Source organism: Orycteropus afer, unplaced genomic scaffold (genome assembly GCF_000298275.1).
Source record: "Orycteropus afer afer isolate SDZICR_OR568_19922 unplaced genomic scaffold, OryAfe1.0 scaffold00015, whole genome shotgun sequence".
Taxonomy (NCBI): domain Eukaryota; kingdom Metazoa; phylum Chordata; class Mammalia; order Tubulidentata; family Orycteropodidae; genus Orycteropus; species Orycteropus afer.
Genome location: NW_006921602.1, coordinates 20,491,062 through 20,510,826, shown reverse-complemented (window position 1 = coordinate 20,510,826; position 19,765 = coordinate 20,491,062). Strand labels below are relative to the sequence as shown.

General features: G+C 38.2%; 1 protein-coding gene across 1 annotated transcript in view; it reads left to right on the top strand.

Annotated features, from left to right (window-relative positions):
- The first annotated feature begins 1,870 nt into the window (after nt 1–1,870).
- The window catches only part of AQP9 (aquaporin 9), a 72,370-nt gene continuing 54,475 nt past the window's right edge, over nt 1,871–19,765 (top strand). The window contains exon 1 of the mRNA XM_007958467.2: nt 1,871–1,981. Coding sequence (XP_007956658.1) covers nt 1,871–1,981 — 111 coding nt within the window. The remainder of the gene's footprint in view (nt 1,982–19,765) is intronic.

Genomic DNA, 19,765 nt, shown 5'->3' with positions numbered 1-19,765 from the left:
ACTTGACTGCTAACCAGAAGGCTGGCGGTTCAAACCCACCAGCCACTCCTCGGAAGGAAGATGAGGCAACCTATTTTCGTAGTGACACTGCCTCAGAAACCCAAGGAGGTATCTCTATGAGTTGGATTCCACTCGACAGCACATAACAACAACAACAAAGCCAAAATGCTGCATTCTTGACTTGGTTATACAATGCTTGTCCTCAGGCAAGTCTTAAATTCTTTCAACTCTATGTTTCACCTGCAGATCAGGCATCTCCTTTTGCCCTTGGTAGCTGTTATCTACAACCTCCCTCCCTGCCTACCTCCTCAACTAGAAGTGACTAGGCCTCCTGCAAAGGTAGGAGAGGACCTGAAACAGAACTGCCTTCTCTGTGGAAGTGTTGGAAGGAAGACACAGTGTGGGTACAAATATCCAGATACTACTGTTGGCTTCTATTTCTTCAGACAAACTAGCTTTGAAAACGCAGGTTGAATATTTGGCATGACAAGAACGTAGTCCCAAGCACAGTTTGTTGTCTGTTTGATGTTAATTTATCAAAAGTAAGTGGTATAACCTGATAGCTGTGGCAAGGTATATTTACTACCTCTTTCCTGTTTAATTGAAATGACAAATGGTATAACCTAAGATCTTTGGTGAAGTATATCTGCTCTCTCACTTTTGTTTCATTAGCATAACATATTCAGATCAATCTCTTTCTAACTCAATGTTCTTCTTTCAGTAAGTAATTTCAAGCTGCTGCTGTTTATTTTCTACATATTTTGCCTAAATATTGCCTGGTAACTGTAGAAGAAAGTCCTTGGCTTGTGCAAACATTTGAGCACTTGACTGCTAGCCAGAAGTTGGAATCCACCCAGAGGCACACCTGAAGATAAGTCTGGCAACCTGCTTCCGAAATATCACAGCCTTGAGAACCCCATGGAGCAGTTACAGTCTACACACATGGGTTCTGCATGAGTTGCAGTTGACTCGATGGCAACTAACAACAATAGCAACAAACGAAGAGAGGAGTAACTTAGTTTTCAAAGTTGAAATGCAACTTCAGAAGAAAGACTTATGCAACTCAAGAAGTTGCTTTTTCTATCTTTCTGATTCTTGGATCCCAAACTGTTCTCTTAGCTGATGGTGTCCAAAACAACCAGAACCAAGGAAGAAACTCCATTCTGTCATACAGACTTGGCAATGTGATACCTGCAATGGTTTCCTATATGTTAATTTTGCCATCTCTAAAATGAATGCAGTTGTTCTTTATCAGCCTCAGGGTGGTGTTAGGAAGTCACTGAAATGATATTATAAGAAAAGGAGAAAAGGAGAGTGACTGATCTTGTAAAACTACAAATCTATATTTTCTTGTTCGCACAAACAACTCTTTTAGAACAGGATATTTACACTAGACTTGATTTGATGATTCTAAACTACAACCCAACCACCTTCTTCAGAAAAGCAAAAAAAAAAAGTCAGAAACCTGCAATTGTGTAACATGTAAATCTCTTCTGGACTGGGGCCCATCGCCACTGTGGTTTGGCAACACAGCATAACATCTCTTTTCTCATCTCTTGGTAGAAAAAATATCCTGCGAATAAAGGTAATGATTAATCTATCGGGCATAAAAAGGCTCATTTTGGGCATTTCAGGCTCTAACTTGCTAATTCAAACAAACAGCAGCAAAACAGGGAATGACAGTTTCACCAGAAGAGGATTAAGTCACAGCCTCTAATTGGGACAGCCTTTGTACAGACAGAGACGCTCACCAGACATCTCCAGGAATCTGTCAGCAGTGGTCAAAATAACCATTTCCATGTGTGAGAGAAGGTAACGACCAGAACCAGCAGATACTGGTAGAGAGAGTGGTCCTGAGAGAAACCCCAAGATGCAGCCTGAGAAGGAACAGAAGAGGAAGAGCTTCAAGCAGAAACTGGTCTTGAAGAGCAGCTTATCTAAAGAAACACTCTCTGAGTTCTTGGGCACATTTATAATGATTGTAAGTATTTCCTGAATTCTGACTGAATAACATGTCCCTGTTAGCCTAGCATTTTATTGAGAGTTTTGCTTTGTTTTGTTTTGAAGTTAGTTGTTAGATTCATCTCTTTCAGGAAACAACAGTTCACTTCCAGGGTGGTTATTTTAGTGGTCCCGATATTGCAGTTTCATATATTTATTTCATTTATCCACAAAGATTATTGATGGTGGGAGGTGGGAGAGTGAAGTGCTTTATTCATTTCAGGGATTTACTCAACCTCTAAAAGGGCTTTTGTGATTTAAAAGTCAATCATTTGAGATTTTTCTTATTGATTAATTGATTTATAACCTATTCACTCTCCACAAGCTATTGGCAATCAATAAATAAGGATGGCAAGAAACAGCCCATTATTACAAGTGGTTGGCAAAGATTGTGTTGTCAAATCACTTGACTTCTAATAAATTAGAAATTACTCTAGGTAGAAATAGCACACAGTACGGTAGTCCAGCTTTGGTTTCGAATGATTTTTTCCATCTAACTTAAGCTAATCTCTAAAGATCTTTAATTAGACAGTTATAAAAACTCTCTAGGTTTAAACGAAGGGCTGATTCTAAGAACTTTTTAAGGATTTTGTCCAGGGATTTTCTCAGCTGTTAACAAGAGACTTCGCAGTTTTCTTCACTGGCACAGGCTTTCATCTTGCTGCATGTTCCAGCAGTCTCTGGATCCTGAATTCTTAGCCGGAGCCAGACAATTCGTGAACAGAAAATTATATGTTTAATTATTGTCCTGTGTGTCCTTGCTTAAAAGACAAACAAACAAACAAACAAAAAGCTACTCAAAGATTCTTTAATCCAGTTATAAATAATTTCACTTTTCTTTCCTTTTTTGAAAGGAATTTTTCTTTTTAATTTATTTACTTTTATTGTGATTTAGGTGAAAGTTTACAAAGCAAATTACTTTTCCATTCAAAAAGTTATACACATTTTGTTTTGTAATATTAATTGCAATTCCTTCAATGTAACAGCACTCTTCCCACTTCCTCCCTGTGTTCCCCCATTTCCATTTGTCTTTTTTTTTTTCTGCTCCTCCCTGCCTTCTGAGCTTTGTATGTGGGCAAATGCTGCCCTTTTGGTCTTATATGGTTGATTAGTCTGAGGTGTAAAATCTTCACCAGTGTTATTGTTCACTTTATAGTTCTGTCTGTTGTTTGGCTGCTGGGTGATCCCAGGGGGTGAGTTTTGTTCCAGGTCTCTAAGGGCCACAGTCTCAGGGGTTCCATCAGTCTTTACCAGGCCAATAAATCTGATCTTTTTTTATGATTTTGAATTATTCTATATTTTTATTCCCTTCTGTATGGGACCTTCTGTGGTCCTGATCACAGTAGTCAACAATGACAGCTGGATACCATCTAGTTCTGGTCTCAGGCTAGTGGAGGCTATGTTGATGGGGTCCGTCAATACTTTGGGCTAATTGTTTCCTCGAGTCTTTGATTTTCTTCACTTTTCTTTCCTCCAGAAGAGACCAATAATTGCATTTTGGAAGGCTGCTCGCTAATTTTTAAGACCCCAGTCACTACTTACCACAATAAGATGTATAACATTGTCTATGTGAACTATGTTATGCCAATTGACTTAGCTGTCCCTTGAGACTGTGGTCCTAACCCCAAGCCCAGTGACTCCTTCCTTCAAAGTGTTTAGTTATGGCTAAAACATTTTCATATATACAATAATTGTTTCTTATGATTATTCTTTCTCATAATACAATATTGTTTCTTAGCTCCCACTTTGAATACTTTGCCCCATGTTTGCTCTACTATATACATGGATGTAGATATATATGCGGAAGCTCTGGTAGCGCAGTGGCTAAGGCACTTGACTGCTAACCAGAAGGCTGGCGGTTCAAACCCACCAGCCACTCCTCGGAAGGAAGGTTGGGCAATCCTACTTCCATAGTGATACTGCCTCGGAAACCCAAGGAGGGGTCGCTATGAGTCAGGGCTGACTCGACGGCACATAACAACAACAACAGATATATATGCAGAAATATCCTCTGCTAAACCTGTGTATGGTTGTAGGTGTAACCTCATTTACCTACACATACCTGTTCAGCTTGCATGTCTGTCTATGTGTCTACTCAAAGATTATTGTTTGTTACTACTGATATTGCAGAATTGTGTATATAATAGCATTTACTATTGTTATTTACTATTGCTGCCTTTTACTCTTGTGCTTCTCCCAATGTCTTCCTTTGCTTTGATCATGTTGTGATGACCTTGCCCTTATGTATATTGCCTTTCCTTTCACACAAGTTAATATGTGTCTATGGTGTAATTAGTGTAATTTTACTTTTCTTAAAGTTATAAAGTTATAAAGAATTGTCCATACACTTTGTACATTTAAAGTTCTATGCTTTGGGCAAATGCATAATAAGTTGGAAGAATGTACAATAAACTTGGAATGTATCATCTAAGTCAAGATTGACAAACTAATATGAACTCACATAATTGAAATTGAACTAGTGTAAAATGGTGAGTTGTAAGTTTTCTGTTCTCTGGGAGCCTCTTTTTTCCTGATCCATTCCAGTAGTTTAAAGGAGTTGTAGACAATTTTTTCTACTCCTCACCTTCATTTGTCATTGAGCCCTTGATGCTCTGATCTTTACCCACACACCATAGGTAGAAGGAGGCAAAAGGGAAAGAGAGAAGGTAAAAGTCAACGAATTGTCTGATTCCAGTCATTGCTTACTGGAAAAGCACCCTCAGCAAGATAGAGACACTTCATCACATTATTTGACAGTTAGGTTCCAAAGAGGAAAGTGCTTGTCACCATAGGCTGATTTCAGCCACATGATGGCTTGCGCTACTGAAAAGTGAGGAAAATTCAGTTTCCGTTCTCAGTCCTTTACAGAAAACAAAGAGAAGGAAGTGAAATAAACATCCTTTTCACAACCTAAAAGATTAAAACCTTCTTTATTTCTTAACAAGAACCTGTTTTATAACCCCATCCCTTCTGAGTTGAAAGTTGTTTCTGAGTGAAAGTTGTTTCAGCTATTCACTATTCTACTAAAGCAACTAGTAACAAGTCTTGCTCACAGTATTCAAAGTGGGAACTAAGAAAAATGTCTTAATTTTTGTATATTGAAGAATTAAACTTGGTATCTTCTGACTAAAGCCAACTATTTCCTGAAAGGCTTTGTTTCTATTTATGCTGCATAGTTATTTTTTAAAGCAAACTCTAATGAAATCTGTAATTGTGATTATAGACTTAGATTTTGTTGGGGCTTGTATGAATGTGTAAGCAAGATGTATCTGCCCAAACACAATAGATCTATATAATTTCTAAAAGTGATCCAAAGTAATTGTTGGAAAATGTGCCTTTTGCCTTGCATTCTAGTAAAAAGCTTTGCATACTGATAAAATTTGGGGAGGAGATAGAAGGGGCAGGGGAAAGAATGCATTAAAAAGATGACAAGATATATCAGTCCTTCAAATTTATGAAGTTGTCTCTCTCTACTCCCTGGGAATCTGGTGCCACTTTTCCCTGTTCACAAAAACTGCTCTTAGGGAAAGCATCTTTAATTCATTCACACCAAAGGAGTAAATGACTGATAAGGCCTACTAGTAACATTAAGGGAAGAGAACGCCCATGAAAAGTTCTTTGTAAAATTATAAGTAACAACAATAGTAAGTCATAAGCTGAAGAACTACTCTAATTTGGCCTTTTAGACATTGGGATAAACAAGTCTTCCCAACTTTGCTAATGTCTGAGTGAATGTTTGAGGTGCATCTTCCCTATCACAGAGAAGAGGTTTAGAAGCATGGAGCACATTTACATACATCTATTTAATTATTTATTAAATAAATAATACATTTATTTAATTCTTAAAATAGCTGCATTAGGAAAGCTTTATTATCACCCACCCCCATCATCTGTCAATTTGGTTGCTTATATGTTGTTATGATGCTGGAAGCTATGTCTCCAGTATTTCAAACACCAGCAGGGTCACCCATGGTGGACAGGTTTTAGTGGAGTTTGCAGACTAAAACAGACTAGGAAGTCAATAAATGCTGTAGAGTCGGTTCTGACTCATAGCGACCCTATGTACAACAGAATGAAGGACTGCCCAGTCCTGCACCATCCTCCCAATCATTGATATGTTTGAGCCCATTGTTGCAGCTACTGAGTCAATCCATTTCATGGAGGTCTTTTCTGCTGACTCTCTGATTTGCCAAGTATGATGTCCTTCTCAAGGGACTGGTCCCATCTCATTACATGTTGAAAGTAAATGAGATGAAGTCTCACCATCCTTGCTTCTAAGGAGCATTCTGGTTGTATTTCTTCCAAAACAGATTTGTTTGGTCTGCTGGCAGTCCATGGAATACTCTTTGTCAACACTGTAATTCAAAGGCATCCACTGTTTTTTGGTTTTCCTTATTCATAGTCCATATTTCACATGCACATGAGGTAATTGAAAAATACCATGGCTTGGGTCAGGCGCATCTTAGTCTCAAAGTGACATCTTTGCTTTTATTTATTTATTTTTATTGTTTACACTTGAAAGAGATCTTCTGCAGTAGTTTTTCCCAGTGCAATATGTCATTTAATTTCTTGACTGCTGCTTCCATGAGCATTGATTGTGGATTTAAGTAAAATGAAATCCTTGACAACTTCAATCTTTTCTCCATTTATCATGATGTTGCTTATTGGTGCAGTTGTGAGGATTTTTGTTTTGTTTATGTTGAGATGTAATCCATATTGAAGGCTATAGTGTTTGTGCTTCATCAGTAAGTCCTTTGAGTTCTCTTCTCTTCCAATAAACAAAGTTATGTCATCTGCATATCTCAGGTTGTTAACGAGCCTTCCTCCAACACTGATGCCTTGTTCTTCAAAAAGTCCAGTTTCTTGGATTATTTGCTCACCATACAGATTGAATAAGTATGGTGAAACAATACAACCCTGACACACACCTTTCCTGATTTTAAGCCATACAGTATCTCCTTGTTCTGTTCCAATGACTGTCTTTTGTTCTATGTACAGGTTCCTCATGAGTACAATTAAGTGTTCTGAAATTCCCATTCTTTGCAATGTTATCCATAATCCATTTATGATCCATACCATTAAATGCATTTGCACAGTCAATAAAACACAGGTAAACATCTTTCTGGTATTCTTTGCTTTCAGCCAAGAACCATCTGACATCAATAATGATGTCTCTCGTTCCACACCCTCTTCCAAATCTGGCTTGAATTTCTGGCAGTTCCTTGTCCATGTACAGCTGTAACTATTTTTAAATTGTCTTCAGCAATATTTTACTTGTAAGTGACAATGATGATATTGTTTGATAATTTCCACATTCTGTTGGACCACTTTTCTTTGAAATGGGCACAAATATGGGATCTCTTCCAGTTGGTTAACCAGGCAGCTGTCATCTAAATTTCTTGGTACAGTCAAGTGAGTGAATCCAGCATTTCATCCATTTATTGAAATATCTCAATTGATATTCTGTCAGTTTCTGGAACCCTGATTTTTTTGCCAATGCCTTCAGGGCAACTTGGACTTCTTCCTTCAGTACCATTGATTCTTGATCACATTGCCACCTCCTGAAATGGTTGAATGTCAACCAATTCTTTTTGGTACAATGACTGTGTATTTCTTTCATCTTCTTGTGGTGTTTCCTGTGTTGTTCAATATTTTGCCCATAGAATCCTTCAATATTGCAACTATAGGCTTAATTTTTTTTCTTCAGTTCTTTCAGCTTGAGAAATGCCAAATGTGATCTTCCCTTTTGGTTTTCTAACTCCAGGTCTTTACATATTTCATTAGAATACTTTATTTTCTCAAACTACCCTATGAAATCTTCTATTCAGCTCTTTTTCTTCATAATTTCTTTCATTCATTTTAGCTACTGTACATGTAAGAGCAAGTTTCAGAGTCTCTTCTGACATTCATTTTTGTCTTTTCTTTCTTTCTTGTCTTTTTAATGATCTTTTGCTTTCTTCATGTAAGATGTCCTTGATGTCATCCCACAGCTCATCTGGTCTTCGGTCATTAGTGTTTATTGCATCAAATCTATTCTTGAGCTGGTATGTAAATTCAGGTGGGATATATTCAAGGTAATATGTTGCCTCTTGTGGACTTGTTTTAATTTTCTTCAATTTTGATTTGAACTTGCATATGAGCAATTGATGATCTGTTCTGCAATTGGCCCCTGGCCTTGTTCTGATGGGTGAGGATGAGCTTCTCCATCATCTCTTTCCACAAATGTAGTCAATTTGATTTCTGTATTCCATCTGGTGGGATCCACCTGTATAGTCATTGTTTATGTTGTTGAAAAAGGTATTTGCAATGAATAGGTCTTGGTCTTGCAAAATTCTATCATGTGCTCTCCAGCATCATATCTTTCACCAGTGCCATTATTTTCCACACTTTTTTGTTTTCAACTTTTGCATCCAAATCACCAATAATTATCAGTATGTTTTGATTGCATGTTGATCAATTTCAGACTGTAGACATTGATAAAAAGCTCCAATTTCTTGAAAGCAGTTGGTGTGTAAATTTGAATAATAGTCATATTAACTGGTCTTCCTTGTAGGAGTATGGATGTTATTCTACCGCTGACAGTGTTATACCTCAAAATAGATCTTAAAATATTCTTTTTAATGATGAATGTGATGCCATATCCCTTCAATTTGTCATTCCTAGCCTAGTACACCATAAGGTGGTCCAATTGAAAATGGTCAATACCAGTCCATTTCAGCTCACTAATGCCTAGGATATCAAGCTTTAAATGTTCTATTTCATTTTTGATGATTTCCAGTTTTTCCTAGATTCATTCTTCATACATTTCACATTCTAATTATTAATGGATATTTGTAGCTGTTTCTTCTCATTATGTCTTCTGCCACATTAGTAAAAGAAGGTTCTGCAATCTTTACTTCAGCCACATAATTAAAGTCAACTCTACTTTGCGAAAGCATCTCTTCCTTAGTCATATTTTGAGTGTCTTTCACTTTGAGGGGCTCATTTTCAGGCACAGTATCAGACAATGTTCCACTGCTATTCATGAAGTTTTTACTGGACACTTTTTTTAGAAGTAGATCATCAGGTCTCTCTTCCTAGTCTGTCTGTTATTCTGGAAGCACCACTGAAACCTGTTCACCATGGGATCCTGGTGGTATTTGAAATATTGGCATAACTTCCAACAGCACAGACACATAAAAGCCACCACAGTGCAACAAACTGACAGATACGTGGTGGAGACTAGGAAGAAAAGCCTGGAAATTTACTTAGGAAAATTAGCTAATGAAAAATTTACTGATCACAACAGAACTTTGTCTCACTTGTTTGCTTTGGACACACCATCAAACTCAAAACAACAACAACAACAACAACAAAAAACAAACCACAACAACAAAAAACCAAGGTCACTGCCATGCAGTTGATTCTGACTCATAGCAACCCCCACTGGGTTTCCAAGGCTGTAAATCTTTACAGAAGCAGAGTGTCCAATCTCTCTTCCAGGGAGCAGCTGGTGGGTTTGAACCACCAACCTTCTAGTTAGCAGCCAAATGCCTTAGCTACTATACTACCAGATCTCATTAGGAGGGATCAATCACTATAGTAAGATATCATGTTTGGTAAAGTTGGGGGCCAGCAAAGGTGAGGAAAACTCTCAGTGACATGGATTGGCACAATTGCTGCAACAATAGACTTGGACACACCAGTAGTCATGAGGATGACTCAGGGCCAGGCAATGTTTTGTTCTTTGTATATAAAGTCACCATGAATTTGAGTCAACTTGACAGCAGCTGTCTTTCCATCTATTATCACCCACAAAGAGTTGGAGAAATGAGGGCTCAATGAGATGAAGTAACCGGCCCAAAACAAGGAAAGCATAGAACTGGAATTCTTTCTCATTCCAGAGCCTGTAGTCTCTATAGGAGCTCTGATGGTGTAGTGGTTAAGGCATTTGGCTGCTAACTAAAAGGTTGGTGGTTCAAACCCACCAGCTGCTCTTTGGAAGAAAGATGAGGCAATCTGCTTCCGTAAAGATTTACAGCCTTGGAAATGCAGTGGGGGTCACTATGAGTCAGAACCAACTCGATGGCAGTGAGTTATAGAGCCTATACAATTTCTCACTCATTGACAAATTCCCTTTGGCAATATCCTTAATAGGTGGTAAACGAGACCCCCATCTGCTTCAACATCTCAATGAATTGGAGCCCTGGCTTCCCTCTAATTTGCTTGTGGACATGCCAGTTTAACTGGTGGGCATGATGATGACGCCAGACCATTAGTTGTGCAAAAAGCAAGTATCTTCACTTTCTTCCATGAAAGTCTGCTCAGTATGGGTTGACAGGTGTGAGATAAGGGTAGAGAATAGAAGATTGTTCAACCTCCTACACCTTGGCCTGGGGATTTCAAATTGCAGAAGCTGCGTTAGCACAGAGACCTTGATGAGAACTGACACTGTCCGCCCTCTGTTCTGCAAAGTTACTTGACTGCATTATAATCTTGAGCAATTAATTTAAACCTCTTGAGTCTCAGTCCCTCAAAATAAGATAACACCTCATAGCATTTTTGTAACAATTAAATACAAATTAAATGCAATGTTCTTGACACAGAAAATGCTCATTAAATGCTAGCTCCTTTTTATCTTTTTAGCTCCTTTTATCTCCTCTACTTGACAGTCCTAGTATTTGATAACAGCTGCTTTATCTCTTTCTGGTCATCTTGCAGACACCTTCCCCCAGCACCCACCAGGGAGCTATGCACATACACAAACGAGACCCCGTAAATTTGTGTTTTGGAGTCCATGTGTGGTGCAAAAAGTTAATGTGCTTGGCTGCTAACTGAAAGGTTAAAGGTTCAAAGGTTTGAGTCCACCCACAGACACCTTGGAAAAAAGGTCTGACCATCTACTTCTGAAAAATCAGCCATTGAAAACCCTATGGAGCACAGTTCTACTCTGAAACACATGGCTTCACCATGAGTCAGAATCGACTCAGTACTGACTGGTAAATAAATGTGTGTTGACTGAAAATCTATCTCTTTCCTGGGCTGAACTTCACAGGATCTTTAGTCATTTCTCACAGAATAATGTTCCCTCCTCACTATTCTGTGTATACTCCTCTCTTCAAACTTTACAGGATTCTTTGATACAGAGTTTAACTTACTGGATGTACTGAGGTGAACCGCTCAGGAAGCAGCCATATTTCTTCTAGAAGGCAATGACATCCTTCCAGAGCTGGTCTTTTCAGTAAGTGCATGTACTCATGTAGTGGGAAAAACTCTATATCCCTTTCTCAACCCGTCATGCTTCCACATTAGAGATCCATCCTTTGGCATCTCCAAGAATGAAAACTGCAAATACTCCTGCTAAGATTAATATCATTGATCTGTGTCCTGAAAGGGAAATAGGGCTGATGCTTGGGACATAGGATATGGAGGAGATAGGAGAGTAGTCAGTGCAAAAGGAAGGAAGAAGGTGGGGGGTATGTAAGAAATTTCAGACAACTCAGTGTTTCCCATATCTGTTCCTGCCTCTCTTTATGACCAAACTTCCTTCCTTACCAGTCACAGTTTATCACTCCATTCTGAGAGGATTCTCAGATATACTGGCTATAGGAATTCTAGGGCTTTAAAATCATTATTACAAAGTGTGCTCAGATCTTGGAATAGGTCTATTCCATAGCACATAGTTTTCGAAACAAAAGAATATATAGTCGGTATTTAGAATAAAATAGAACATTCCTAAAATTAGCCAGATTAGAGGAGATGTCTACTTTATGGGGCTGAATTCAATATAATTCTGGTCTGGTACATTACTTAGAATTTCAAGTACTGGTAGGAGAACTATGAGATAGGGTGGGGCAAATCTCATTGTCTCTTATTGTTGCTGAGGAAACTGAGACCAGGCTGATGCAATCCTGTGTCCTTTGAATCAGTGAGCCCACTTGCCCTGTCTCATGTACACACTAGCCCTTGGGCTTCCGTTGTACTTTTCCTTCCTGGACCTCAGAGTGTTTTCTCGTCTAGAGACTTGTTTATTTTCATATCTTCATTGGGAAATAGAGAGAAGAAGGTGATGAACACCATATGCCAGATGGGAAAACAGATGTAATATAATTAAGGGACTCACCCTAGTTCACTTAGTCTGTGAGTGCAATAGCTGGGCTTGATATCTTAACTCCAGTCATTCCTAATATATCACCATTTGATGAGAGCTAACTCATATGAAAGCACAAAATAAGTTTTACTAATTTAATAGCTTAAAATGCATTATATAGTAAACCTACACCAAAAAAGAAAAAAACAACCTCACTGTCGTCAAGTCGATTTCCACTCCTAACAACCCCTCCTTGGGTTTCCGAGGCGGTATCACTATGGAAGTAGATTGCCCAACCTTCCTTCCGAGGAGTGGCTGGTGGGTTTGAACCTCCAGCCTTCTGGTTAGCAGTCAAATGCCTCAGGCACCACACCACCAGAGCTCCCCACATTAAAAAATAAATAAATAAAAGTTGTCATCAAGTCAATTCCAACTCATCGTGATACCATGGGTGTCAGAGTAGACCTGTGCTCCATAGGGTTTTCAGTGGCTAATTTTTTGGAAGTAGATCACCAGGCCTTTCTTACTAAGTGCCTCTGGGTGGTTTCGAGCCACTAATCTTTTGGTTAATAGCTGATGCTTAACGATTTGCACACCCAGGTAGTAGTAGAGGTGTCAGAAAGATGATTATATAGAACAAATATGATCATGGGAGAGAAGTTTTATGGAAGATCTGGTAGCATAGTTTTTGCATGCACCTCTCTATAAAGAGCTCTGGTGGTGCAGTGCCTAAGGCATTTGACTGCTAACCAGAAGGTTGGTGGTTCACACCCACCAGCCACTTTGCAGAAGGAAGATGGTACAATCTACCATCTTGGAAACCCAATGGGGTCACTGTGGGTCTGAATTGACTCTGTGGCAGCGGGTGTTGTTTTTGGTTTTTTCCTACTATCTACAAATATATTCAAAGCTCTTATAACACCGGGATTCTGAGGTAGTTCAGCCATATGTTCATGGCTCTAATGAAGATGGCTGACAGGCTGAGTCTGTACATTGTGCATTTTTTTCTTGTAGTACTTCTATTTTCTGGGTTTTCCTTGAGATCACACTTTTGACTTAGGAACAAAAGACAGGGACATGGGCTTCAACAGACCCATAACTTCTTTCTCTAGCTTTCTGGCTCAACAGGCTTGCCACTTTCTCTGTTTCTTCCCTTCTTGGTTCTAGCTTATTCCATTGTAGGGCTGCTGCCCCTCCTTCCACACCTGGGGTGCTCAGGACTGGGAGTCACAAGGCACCGGAGCTGTGAGTTTGCCAACAGGTGATAGGGAAGTTGCCTCTGCTTTCAGCAATAGCCTAGCTGAGTCTGGCCACTGATGGCTTGTCAGCAGGCCCTCACACACTCACTGGCTTTGGAATGAAGTGGCTTCTATTGTCTGAGCCTGAGTCTTTCAGATAAGGGAACAGAGACTTACCCACATTCTCACAGAATTCTGTCAAATGCTCTTTCCACCACAGTAGGACATCAGAAAAAAACCTCCACAGTCAATGCTACCTGCTTCTTGTTACTTACTTATGGTTTACGTCCACACTTATGGTTTATGTCCACTACACATTCCTTCATTAATTGTATTTGGGTATCCTGTCACTTTAAGAAAGCCTAGCATTCTAAATCTGAACATGTGAAAGGGCTAAACACTGAAGGTTCTGCATCTGTGCCGGCCCTACTACCATCAGGGGATGCAGAGTGCTAAAGCAAAAGATTAAAGGCACTTAGTTCTCCCCGTTCAAATACTGTGCTGAGGATAAGAGAGGGTGAAAAGGGTTAACATTTATTAAGCACCCTATACGCCAAACTCTCTTTAATCTTTAAAAATCTCATGAGGTAAAGGAATTATTCTCATTTTACAGAAGAGGAAATTAAGGATTAACACAATTAAGCAATTTGCCCACAAGCAAGTATGTGGGAGAGCTGAAATTAGAATCCAGTCTCTCTGGATTCTCTTCACCTGCTGAAGTATCATTCTTATGTATGCTTTTGAACTTTTACCATTGTTAAATATAACAATATATGTTATTGTTTTTTATGTTTTAAAATTTACACACATGGCTCAAACTTGTGTATCTTCTATAATGTGAGTTTTTCCCTAAAAGACACAATTTTGAGATCAATTTTGAGACATGTAGATGCAGTTCATTCATTTGAACTGTTGTATAGCTGTTGTGTCTCTGGTTTATTTATCCATTCCCTTGTGGAACTGTTTTGGTTTTTGCGGTTTGTCACACTTACCAACACTGCTGCAATGAATTTCTTTTCATACATCTCCTTGCACACATTTTCAAGAGTTTCTCTTGAGTATATACCTAGTAGTGAGTTTGGTGGTCCTAGTGGATAAGAGGGGAGCTCTAGTGGTGTAGTGTTTAAGGCATTTGACTGCTAACCAGAAGGCTGGTAGTTCAAACTCACCAGCCACTCCTCAGAAGGAAGAATGGGCAATCTACTTCTGTAGAGATACTGCCTGGGAAACACAAGGAGGGATCTCTTTGAGTCAAAATTGACTCAACAGCGTGAGTAGAGTGGATAGGAGCTCTGGTGGCATAGTGCCTAAGGCATTTGATTGCTAACCAAAAGGCAGTTCGAACCCACCAGCCACTCCTGGGAAAGAAGATTGGGCAATCTACTTCTGTAGTGATACTGCCTCGGAAACCCAAGGAGGGGTTGCTAGAGTTGGATCCGACTTGACGGCAGTGAGTTTGGTTTGGTTTTTTATTGAGTGGATAAGACATTTGGCTGCTAACCAGAAGGTCAGCGATTCAAACCCACCAGTTGCTCCACAGAAGGAAGATGGGCCAATCTACTTCTGTAAAGATTTATAACCCTGGAAGCCCAATGGGGGTTACTATGAATTGGAATCGATTAGATGACAGTCAGTTTGGTTTGGTTTTTGGTTACAGTATGTGTATTGGAACATTGTTCTCCAAAGTGGTGAATTCGTACTTCCATCTACAACATATGAGTTCCCATTTTCCCACATACCATCCTTGATGTTATCCAATTTTTACATTTTTTTGTCCATTTGACAGATAGAAAATAGAATTTCACTGCATTTTCAGTTTGCATTTCTTTAATTAGTATTTTCAGAACCTTTAGGTTTCTTTTACCATGAATTGCCTATTCATATCTTCTTCATGTTTTTCTTTTGGTGTATTTATTGTTTTGCTATAAGCTATAAGATTTTAATATTTTATTTATAACCTAGGTGTTAAAGATGCTTTGTGTTATGTATTAATGTATGTTAATTTTGTTAGGTATTATGTATTAAGGCTTAATGTTTGCTTTTCATATTTAGGCCTTAAAATCACTAGAATTTATTTGGGTGTATGATGTGAAGTAACAATCTATTATCTATGCCTGGAAGAAAGCCAATTGTCCCAGTGTCATTTTTTAAGCCAGATTATCCTATCTTTACTGATTGTAATGCTATATCCATTATATACTAGTTCTCACATATCTGTGGTTCTATGTCTAGATCTCATTTAATTCCATTGGCTATTTATCCAAACCAAAGCCAATGCCATCTACGTTTGTTATAACTGCTTTCTAAATATTTCTGTTACCTGATATTTTCTTCCTTATTATTTTTTCTCAATATTATCTTGGCTCTTTTTAGTCCTTTATTTTTCCACATGAATTTTAGGATCAGTTTATCAAATTCCACAACTACCTTGTAGAGATTTAGATTGGCATCACACTGAATTTATTGTTTGGGGTAGAACTGACCTCTTTAGAATATATTAAAATTCCCATCTATGAACATTAAAGTTGCTACGCTCTCTTGATGCACGCTCTGGTGGTGTAGTGCCTAAGGCATTTGACTGCTAACCAGAAGGCTGGTGGTTCAAACTCACCAGCCACTCCTTGGAAGGAAGGTTGGGCAATCTACTTCTGTAGTGATACTGCCTCAGAATTCCAAGGAGGGGTCGCTGTGAGTTGGAGATGACTACACGGCACATAACAAGAACAACAAGCTCTCTTGGTAACTCAGGTGAATTTCTAGATTATCTTGTATAGCTATGCTGTCTAATATGAGAGTCACTAGCCTTATGTGATAATTGCAGCAGTATATTGACAAGAAACTTCTAGAAATGCAAGCTGGATTCAGAAGAGGACATACAACAAGGGATATTATTGCTGATGCCAGATGGATCTTGGCTGAAAGCAGAGAATACCAAAAAGATGCTTACTTGTGTTTTATTGACTATGCAAATGCATTTGATTGTATGGATCATAACAAGTTGTGGATAACATTGAAAAGAATGGGAATTCCAGAAACTTAATTGTGCTCAAGAGGAGCTTGTACATAGAACAGGAGGCTGTTGTTTGAACAAAACAAGGAGATACTGCATGGTTTAAAATCAGGAAGGGAGTGTGTCAGGGTTATATCCTTTCACCATACTTGTTCAGTCTGTATGCTGACCAAATAATCTGAGACGCTGGACTATATGGAGAAGAATACAGCATCAGGATTGGAGGAAGACTCATTAATAACCTGCAATATGCAGAAGACACAACATTGTTTGCTGAAAGTAAAGATGGCTTGAAGCACTGATCAATGAAGAATGAAAACTACTGTCAGCAGTATGTATTACACCTTAAGAAAACAAAAATTCTCACAACTGGCCCAATAAGTAGCATCAATAAATGCAGAAAAGATTGAAGTTGTCAAAGATTTCATGTTATTTGGTTCCATAATCAGCACCAATGGAAACAGCAGTCAAAAAAATCAGATGACATATTACACGTCCTCTGCAAAAGACCTCTTTAAAGTGCTGAAGAGCAAAGATGTCTCTTTGGAGACTAAGATGTGCCTAACCCAAGCTGTGATATTTTTATTCACCTCATATGCTTGTGAAACCTGGACAATGAATAAGGAAGACCAAAGAAGAGTTGATGCTTTTGAGTTGCAGTGTTGGTGAAGAAAACTAGAAGTACCATGGACTTCCAGAAGAACAATCTGTCCTGGAAGAAGTGCAGCTGGAATGCTCCTTGGAAATGAGAATGGCCAGACTTCTTCTCACTTACTTTGGTCATGTTGTCAGAAGGAAACATTTCCTGGAGAAGGATGTTGTGATAGTTGGAGCTGTGTGTCAACTTGGTTGGACCACAATTCTGTATGGTTTAAGCTGTTGTGATGTGGTTATTCCCATGATGGGATCAGATGATTATGTTTTGAACAGCCAATCTGTTGAAAGGGAGTTTTGCTAGGTGTGTGGACTGCTTCCAGTATATCTATGGACATCCTGGGAAAAGCGACATTCCTCTGTGGATCAGTATTCTGTTGTGCTGCCTACGATTGTCCACGAGCGAACAATCCACCATTCAGCCTGGAGATCTTGGATTCGTCATTCATTGGAGTCAACAGCCAGTACACTGCCTGCCAACCTTGAGCTCCTCAGCCCCTGCCACTGCAAGAGTCAGGAAAAGCCTCCAGTTTGACATTTGATCCAAGAACTTTGGACTTGCCATCTTCTATAAGTGTGTGAGCCATTTTCCTAAGATAATTTTTTTTTTTCTCTCTCTCTCTATATATATGCTTTACTGGCTTTGTTTCTCTAGAGAACCCAGTCTAACACAGATGTCATGCTTGGTAAAGTGGAGGATCAGCAAAAAAAGGGAAGGCCCTCAAAGATGGATTGACACAGTGGCTGCAATGATGGGCTCAGGTATAGTGAGGATTGTGAGGCACAGGCAGTTGTTTTGCTCTGTTATACATAGGGTTGCTATGAGTCAGAGCCAACTCAATAGCACCTAACAACAACAGTTTTATGTGGCTACTTAAATTAAAATTAAACTTAAATAAAATAAAAAGTTAATTCCTCAATTCCACTAGCCACACTTTAAGTGTGCAATAGCCCTATGTGATTACATGAGATATAGAACATTTCCTCATTGCCAAATATTCTACTGAATTGTGCTAATAGAGATGATCATTTTTCTGAAAGGAATTAGGACTTAAATGTTCTTTCTTTCTAATCTTTATATTTAATATCTTCTTGTTATCTTATTATTCTGGTTAAAACCACCTGCACAATATTATTGACATTCTTATTTTATTTCTAGCCTGCTTCTTTAAAGTTCTCATAGATTTTTAGTGTTGTTGTTGTTGTTGTTGTGTGCCCTCAAGTTGGACTTGACTCATAGTGACCGCTCCTTGGGTTTCTGAGGCAGTATCACTATGGAAGTAGATTGCCCAACCTTCCTTCTGATTTTTAGTAGACAGACACTCTTTATTTGAGTAAGGAAATTACTGTTACTCATTTACTAAAACTTTTCATTGGGAATGATTACTGAACATTTTCAAATATCTTTTCTGCCTCTATTGAGATGAACTTATGGGTTTCACTTTTATCTGCTGATGCAATAAATTACATCCATAGATTAAATTATTCTTACTTTAGGTTCACTATGAGTTGAAATTGACTTGATGGCCTTGGGTTTGGCTTGGTAATCCTGCAGCAGTTTGTTTGCAATGTTATGTGTAGGATTTGGCCTATAATTTCTTTTTCTTACACTGTTCTTGGGTAATTTTAATGTCAAGGTTATAGTAGTTTCAGGAAATTAACTGGAGGTTTTTTTCTCTCCTTTTACATTTTCTGGAACATGTTGTATGACATAGGGGTTATCTGTTTCTTGAAGATTACTTAACAAGTGCCTGGGGAAAGAGAGGGGTAGAGAGATCTCTTAAAAGGGTATAGGTGTAATTCAGATGCTCAACAGAACATTCTATTTTTTTTCTAGGAAATTGTACTTCATCTGAGTTTCAAATGTAATTTTCAAACTTATTAATGCTTTCAAAAGCTATACTTCTTAAATATTTTCCATTGTATTTTAGTATGACTATTTAAGTTCATATGATAGTTTGGTTTACAACTTATTTTTAATGTTTAACGTGGTTTCTTTGTTTCCACATCACTAATTTCTGCTTTGATATTGCTTATATTCTTTAAGTGCATACCCTTACAGTTTTTTTAATGCCCTTTTGAGTTAAACTTAAAAATAAATCAACATCTCTTCTTTTCTCCTGAAAACATAAAAACTTAAAAAAAAAAAATCTTAATTATGATCAACCTGTCCATCTTTCAAGTTATTGTCTAATATTTAAATTCCACCTTATTTTTAACCACTGCCTTCATTAGTTATTATTATTATTACTGATGTTTTTAATAGTGAATACTTAGTTAAATTTATTATCATTTGCCAGTTTATATGTTTATATCCCACTCCCCCATCCTTCCCCACCCCCATGCAATCTCCTTCTTTGTGAAGTACTTCCTTTAGGAATTTTTTTTAGGATAAAGTTTCTGAGTTTTTGATTTTTGACAGATGTATCTTTATTTCACTCTCATGGTTGAATGATAAATTAGCTGGGCATAGAATTTTAGGTTGTTGGCTGTTTACCCTTGGCATTTTGCAGTTTTTTCTTAATGTCTCCTGGCCTTTATTATTCTTGTTGACAACTCTGCTAGTGATCTTATTTTTGTCCTTAATAACCTGCGTTTCTCTACTATTAAGATTTACTATTTTATTTTTCTTATTCTGAAATTCCTCTGTGATATGACTAGGAGTGGACTTGTTTTTATTTGTAATGTTCAGATCTCATTGTTCATCTTTGATTTTAGGATTTTCAGTTTTCACTGATTTCAGAAAATTCTCAGCTCTCTCATCCTTCTCTCCCTCCCTGTTTATTTCATTTA